Consider the following 7,378-nt stretch of genomic DNA (forward strand, 5'->3'; position numbering starts at 1 on the left):
CAAGGTTTGAAATGTTTGCAAATGTGTAATTTCAGCTTTTCCTTTGCCATATGTATAGTAATCAAGTTTTTGTTTTATCTAAAATTCTGCCACTTTCTTAGTTATGTTATTGTAAAGCATTGGACATCCATTGCACTGGTTATGACAATAAATTTTTGTGTATCTTGGCTGTAATTGCTAATATCTTAGGAAAGGCGAATGACTAACTTTTTTCGGCATTGGTTTATTTTGCAAGACTTCTTTGGTTATAGTGTTAGGGCATTTATTATGCATAGCAGATTAGTCTGTAAATTGAGAGTTTTGCTGCTCTACCCTCATATACCAATCGCAAATTTTTGCATTCAAAATGTGAATACATTGAAATTGGTTTTGTGATCTTGTATGCTGAGTGAGCCAGAAGAATGCATTTGGAATACTGGTGGATTTGAAGACTCTTCTGCCTGATGAATGGCTTTTCTTCACTCAGTTAATTAGAAATGTAAATTAGAAATAAAAGAATACCCTAATTGTGCTACAAATTTGGCCTCACCTACTTAACTCTCTTGACTTCAAGCATTCAAGTTTTATTATTACATACATATTCACTGCAGCTAAGTTTTCTTATAATATTCCAGGAACCTGAGATATTTAGTTAGAACGGAACATTATGCTTTATGCAAGCATGAAGTTTTGATTGATATGAAATAGGATGGAAATGACTCGGCATTAAGTCTTAACTTGTCATTGTTCACTTGGACTACCACGGAAACTGACTATGACTTCCCACTTACAAGAAGCGAAGCATTATTTTTGCAGAGTGCAGAAAGTATGGCGTTTGTTCCATGACCACGCTCATGATCTGTGGGACTCTCTGGTCCATACTTCTTGCTTGCTTTGGGTTTTGCCCGGACAAATAATGTTTGAAGTAGCTGTCATAAGTGTGCGGGGTTGCTCCTTGGCTGCAACCATATGCTAAAGAAATGTTCTCATATTAGATTTATACATTCAAGTAAATGCAGTCTTCCAAGATATGTAATAACTGTATGAATTTACTCTCACAATGGTTCTATTGTTGTAATATCAATTGACTGTAATATAGCTTCCTTGATTCGGAAGTGGATTAACTATTAACTAGCAAAAGTCGTGGTAAATCATTGATAATTAATTAAATTGAAGACTATCAATTTATTGTGAGTCAGTCACTACGCGCTAGCAATTCCTAATGCAATTGAAAGATCTGGATTATTCAGAATCATCTTAAAAAATTGTTTTCTATCTTACAATTTTTAAACACGACAAAAATTTTCAACTATTTTATGCCCTATCAATGCCTATAACTAGAGTTAGCAAAATTTCCCAAATCTCAATCAAGATTCAGGATCTTAACCCATTCAAGAAGGAATTTGGTAGAAAATTTGTCCTTATTTACTATTCAGACTAGATTCGGGGCTTAAATTTATATTGATATACTGTTTGGACGGGGTTTGTAACATTTAAAAATTTCGATCAGCATTTTAAATGGGCCAAAATTTGAGTTTTAAAAAATGTATGACAAGCCGGTTTGATAAATCATATATATTTGACATGTCAATCATTTGTGTATGACAGATCATTTTTATAATAATATTTATGACATGTCGATAATATTCATAGACATGCCCTTAATGACAAAATTTGCAACATAAATTCATCTCATTCAAGACAATTCGAATCCAGTTCAAGATGGAAACGGGACATATTTTTGTCCCGATTTATTGTTTGAGACGAGATTCGAGACATTTTTTGTCCTAATTATCAATCAAGATCAACAAATCCTAATCCGTCCCATTCCGTTGCCAAAGCTACCTATAACTTGTAAGGCTTCATTTGATCTTGAAGAATCCAGTTTATGTGATTCTGACAGATTCTATTTTTCATTCATATTGCATTTTGGAAATCCACGATCGATAAAAACAAAATACATATACACTATACATTAGTATTGCAAGATTCTTGCACAAATTGTTGAGGATCTATCTATTTTCCTATTCTAAGAAAATCGAAGGATTCGAAACAACAGATGCTTCAATTGAGCTGGATCTAGGTGGATTTAAAAATTAAAACTAAAAATAGCTGGGCCGGGCCGAGCAGAGCTGGGCCGGATAATAAAAATAACAAAAAAAATTAGAGCTCTATTTAAGGAAGCTGAGTGCAGGTGCAGTGGGTGATAGTGAGATTCGTAAGTGTTAAACCAAGAAAAGAATGGCAAGCCCGACAGCAGCGGCCAGCGGAAGCAGTAGTAGTAGAGAAGGAACGGCAAAAGCAATGGTGTTTGATCAAATTTCTCAGACAATTCAGTCCACTTCCAATCTTCTTCACCTCATGCAACAGTCCTCACCTTCTCAGGTTTCTTTCTTTCTTTCTTTACTGATTGCTTCATAGCCCAATATTTTTCTTATTTGATGATTATTGGAACATGGAAATTCATTCATTCACGGATTGTCTTATTTGATCAATTTTCGCTAATAACCTTTAATTCATGTGGGTTCTTTCTATTCTATGAATATGGAACGTTTAGGCTTAGGTATTGTGTTCAATCATAGCCATGGGGCTGAAATGGTCTTATAAGTTCGAGGATTAACTAATTTTAGTTTGAGCGTTTTGATTGGAGTCACTGTTGGGTAGGCATATTACCTTTGTTGTGTTGGGCACGGTCGTATGGAGTGTGCACGTGTGTGCGCAGTAGCGGTCCCAAGAATTCAATCCAGCAGGGATAAGTTCAAACAATAATATAGTTTTAAAAATTATCAACAAATAACAAATGCCAAAATAAAAATTCGTTAACATATTCAATTCGTTTGCAACTGACCTCGGTATGTTTTCATATATTGAAAATGTTGAAGAATAACCTCATCGTCAATACTACAAAATATATGTTTTTTATTAATAAATACAACGATACTATCATTCGATTATTGATCTCTCAACTGATTTCACAAACATTTTTTTCACAAAATTCATAGCTAAAAATATCTTTTCTATTGTAGTTGTGGCAACTGGTAAAATCAATGCTAATGTCATCAACAGATTTAATTAATGAATAAAATTTATCCTTCTTAGTATCAACTATTTTCTCTTGCTAACTCACCAATCCCTTTCTATCCTGAAAATTTGTTAACAGAACCCACTTCCATAATGTAAACGTCAAGTTGGATTTCAAGTACCACAAGATCTATTGAAGAAAAATCATTTGGATAAAACTCAGCAAGATGAAACAATTTCTCTTTTTTTTGTGCGAGGAGAGTTAGGGCCCTAGGGATTTCAAAACAACAATGTTTCTTTGTGAGTTGGAAGTGTGAAAACAAATATCTGATAATTTATTTACTTTTAAATTTTTGCAGGGGCTTTATGGTAAATCAAATAAAAAATGGGACAAATATCCAAATAAACTTGCAAATTTGGAAAAGCCAAGAATCAGCCCCTGCTAGCCCCAACATGGCACCGCAACTCTCTGTGTGTGAGTGAGAGAAAGATATTATGAAATTCATGATATAAATTAGTGAGTCTCATTAAGAATTAAAATCTGAGAATTTCCAGGTCTTCAGAATTTAAGGAAGCTTCTGCGGTAGAATTGTACATACATAGTATTTCTAGACTATTTGGTGGTTCTAACTCGACTTTCATTAGTGCAATATGTGCTGATTTTTCTATAGATATATGCAGTCGTGATATGTTTAACAATGAACAAGCAAGGGAAATTACGTTTCCGCATTTTGGCTGGCACAGCTTTTTGGTTTAACTAAAATTTTCGATAAGTCACAGAATCTTCTGAATACTAGTGCAATGGATGAACTCTTTGCTGTCCAAACAATGAACTATGTTCTGTCTTAATAGGCTGAATTGCTATCACTAAGGTTTATCGCCCTTGCATTCTCACCAATGTTGGGTGTCTGTGTATATTACATGTCCAACAACTCATTCTTTTACCAATGTTTTGTTTGCACAATAGTTGACTTTGCCGTTCTGTTCGGTTGGGCATGATCACTCATATGCTTATCCTTTTTCTGATTTGCAGGTTCAACTAACAAAGCTCCCAAAGAACCTTCTGGCAAAAACCACCATGATTAAGAATACAGGGCAAGTATGTAAGACCCTCTGAAAATGTAGTCTTGTTTGCAAGATATTCCTTACAAGCCTTTTCATGTCATCCCTTTCTGACACAGGTATTAGAGCAGATGCCTCAGGTTATTTCCTCCCTAGATGCACATGTGGAGAATGGATTACAAAGGTTATATTTCCTAAATCCTTTGTTGTTTAGATCACTGCTGGTATTCAACTGGACCTGCTGCTTTTCATATATCAAAAACTTGCTTTAGTGACTTATGCCTTGTTTGGTATTGAGGTGTTGCAGCTTAAAAATCACAGGTGCTATAGAAAAAAAGCTGTAGCTATAAAATAAAATTTATTTTTTTTTTAAATATGACTTTTAAAAATAATAATTTTGACAAAAATAATAAAGAAATTATAGGGATTTCATCATATAGGTTTTGGGATAAAATCGACTTAGCTTTGAAACCACAGCAGCAGGTGCTTACAAAACAATTTACTGTTGTTGCTTGAAACCTACAGTTGCCCAATCACAATACCAAATAGGGCCTTAGTTTACAGAATCATGTTAAATTAGGTTTTACTTTAACAGATTGCAAGTCATTAGCATGTTATTGAATGAATGGATGTTTCCTACTTTCCTTAAGTTGCCAGTTTGATGTTTCCTGTGTTTGAATGATTTGGGAGTTCATCAAGTTGTAAAAGATCTGCGGAGATGATACAAGTACATGATAAGATAGCCAAACAATATTATGTGACAAATTTGAATTCAACTTAAGGAAATTCATGCCAACCTTCTTGGTGCTGGCTACATGAATCATCTCTGCCATTTAGCAGTTGCACTCAACTCCCAAATGAGAAATTGATATACAATGGCTAAGTCTTTAGATTATACCATCCAAAACCAAACCGATTGTGAGCTGTTGGAATGACCATTTGCAACTAGCACCGAATTTGTTGCACGTGTAATAGTTAAAAGGATACCTTTATATGCATTTATGTATGATTTACAACTAGTTTTTTGGTAACTGTTAATGAACTCAATAGCACCCTGTTTCTGACACCTTTTCCTTATTTGAATTACAAATTTTTCAGTGTTCCTCATCTCAGAACTGTTTCCCAGCTGCTTGCAAATATGGAGAGCTGCCAACTTAGTTCTCTCTCTCAAGCACATTTGCCTGAAAAGGTATAAACCCCATCTCTTCTTAACCGATCTTTTTCTCGGTTAGAGCTTTTTCCATCAATGATCCACTGTTGATTCCCTATGTAATTATATCACTTTAATACTTAGTATTCGAACTGATATTTGAAGGAATCTCAGACAGCAAAACAACCTCCTGAAGTGAAATTGACTGAGAAAGAGTGGAGTGAATTCTACAGAGTTCTTTACTAGCATGCAAATCCTAGTGCTCCGGAGTGATATTTCTTTTTCTTTTTTTAATTCAATTTTATTGCAGGAACCTGAGATGGGAAAACAACCTCCAGCAAAGCATTGACTGACCAAACTTTGGAACCATTCTAGGGAGTTCTTTAGCAGCACGTTAAGACTAAGGCTTTTAATTTGTGCCTAATTAAATCTCAGAGGAATTGGTGCCCAATTCTTTTTTGAAGGAAGTCGATTGATTTGAAGTAAGTTACATCCTATTTAAGGGAGTTCGATTGATTTGAAGTAGGTCCATCTCGAACCCTTGCCGCGTATAGAATGTGGTCCATTTATTCTTTGAATGCAATTTGGAGAACATGTGTATCATGATCTTTTTTGTTCTCCTAACTTTTGAAACTCGTTTTTTCTAGTCTCACTTTTGATTTATATTTAGATGTCATTTTCCTTTTTTAAATCACAGACATGACAAATAAATGTTGACCTTGTACGGACTTCTTATGTGAAACACGCAATTGATAAACAAAACGTGTGTGCTTGTTCTCCTAACTTTTAGTTCCGCCTCGAGAGCATAGGTCTTGTTTGATAGTGAGGTATTATAGTTATTAAATTACAGTTATTATAAAAAAAAATAAAAAATGTAATAATAAAATAAAAGTTAATAATGTGTTGTAAATATGAATTTGAAATAATAATTTTGACAAAAAATAATAAAGATATTATAAGTTTTTTATATACAAGTGGTGGATCAAATTAACTTGACTTTTAAACCATAGCAGTTAGTATTTAGTAAATATTTTTGATTCAATAGGTTGAAAACACTATAAGTGGTTTTTTTATGAGTTTTGATAAAAATAGTGATAGGTAAATTTTTCAAAAATTGTTTATTTTATAAATTTTCTCCATTTTAACAGTAGTTTTAAAAAATAGGTAGGGGATTATTTATTGTAAGCAGTATATTAAATAAGTCATCACAAATCTTTAAAGTTTCTATTGTAATCTTTATATTTTTTTTTTAAAAAAAAAAAGCAATTTAAACCTTTATTTCTATTTTTATAATAAAATTTACCTAATGTGTGTACTCTGCTCTCCAAACTCACAACAACCAAGTAACTCAGTTTACCAAACGTTAAGTTGGTTTCAATTAGTATTTCATTTCTTTCACACAGTAAAAACAATTTATTTTATCAACTACCTCAATGCTAAATTGGCCCGTGCTATAATTTTTAAGATATAATTGTCCAATCTCAAGATTAAGTAGGGTCTTAGTCAAGTGATTTTTAAGTAATTTTTATTTTATTGATCATCCAAGTTTGAAATAAAAAATTTTATATCCATTTCTTATTTTATAAGGTAAAAACTTCTTGAAAATTTTAATTAGGACAATAAAGTTGCTTCTCAAGGCAGCTCATGTGCATGCAACAAAATGTTAAAAATGATCAGTTGTAAAGGAAATTAGGATGAGGCCAAACCATTAGTGACTTCCTAATTCCTATTAGTATAATTGGCTTAAAATGCCACCGTATCTCATACAAATGTTGATTGATTAGCTTACCATTTCTTCCATTTGCTTAGGAGTTGAACTTGTCAAGAATCAGTCATCCCCTAGTTGGTGGAGGACTATCAATATATGTCGGTTCGTGCATAATAAATTCCTTGTCTTTTGTGATTGAAACAAAATCTCACGTTTTTATTTATTTATTTATGTATTTGTTCCTAAACATTACTAAAAGTACTTAATATATACAAGTCAACAACATCAATGTTTAATCTTTATCATGTCATTCTAGATTCGGTCATTCATTACGTCAATTCCATGACTATAAACAATTCATGAATATCATCAAAAAGATATTATTTATCTACTATACTTGAGGAGATTGAGCTTTTAATTATAGCAATGGGGTAAATGATGCATATTGATTTTAGTAT

The 7,378-nt window shown here is 32.9% G+C and overlaps 1 protein-coding gene across 4 annotated transcripts; it reads left to right on the forward strand.

Moving 5' to 3' along the window:
• The first annotated feature begins 2,179 nt into the window (after positions 1 to 2,179).
• LOC18043595 (tobamovirus multiplication protein 2B) lies at positions 2,180 to 5,743 on the forward strand. Of its 4 annotated transcripts, none has more exons than XM_024186850.1 (6): positions 2,180 to 2,364; positions 4,034 to 4,099; positions 4,182 to 4,246; positions 5,161 to 5,251; positions 5,378 to 5,427; positions 5,523 to 5,743. In XM_024186850.1, the coding sequence occupies exons 1-6, from the start codon at positions 2,221 to 2,223 to the stop codon at positions 5,563 to 5,565; spliced, it is 459 nt and encodes a 152-aa protein (XP_024042618.1). In that variant the 5' UTR covers positions 2,180 to 2,220; the 3' UTR covers positions 5,566 to 5,743. The 4 variants fall into 4 exon arrangements, with proteins under 4 accessions (XP_024042618.1, XP_024042619.1, XP_024042620.1 ...); XM_024186851.1 differs by having other exon boundaries at positions 5,387 to 5,427; XM_024186852.1 differs by having other exon boundaries at positions 5,378 to 5,743.
• The last annotated feature ends 1,635 nt before the right edge of the window (positions 5,744 to 7,378 follow it).

This window comes from Citrus clementina, unplaced genomic scaffold, assembly GCF_000493195.1.
Source record: "Citrus clementina cultivar Clemenules unplaced genomic scaffold, Citrus_clementina_v1.0 scaffold_4, whole genome shotgun sequence".
NCBI lineage: Eukaryota > Viridiplantae > Streptophyta > Magnoliopsida > Sapindales > Rutaceae > Citrus > Citrus x clementina.

Excerpts from the sequence above, each read along its gene's own strand:
- LOC18043595 (XM_024186850.1), top strand. The coding sequence starts at position 2,221 with ATGGCAAGCCCGACAGCAGCGGCCAGCGGAAGCAGTAGTAGTAGAGAA. Across the intron at positions 4,100-4,181 it reads TGATTAAGAATACAGGGCAA|GTATTAGAGCAGATGCCTCA; the intron begins GTATGTAAGACC and ends TTTCTGACACAG. Across the intron at positions 5,252-5,377 it reads AAGCACATTTGCCTGAAAAG|GAATCTCAGACAGCAAAACA; the intron begins GTATAAACCCCA and ends TGATATTTGAAG.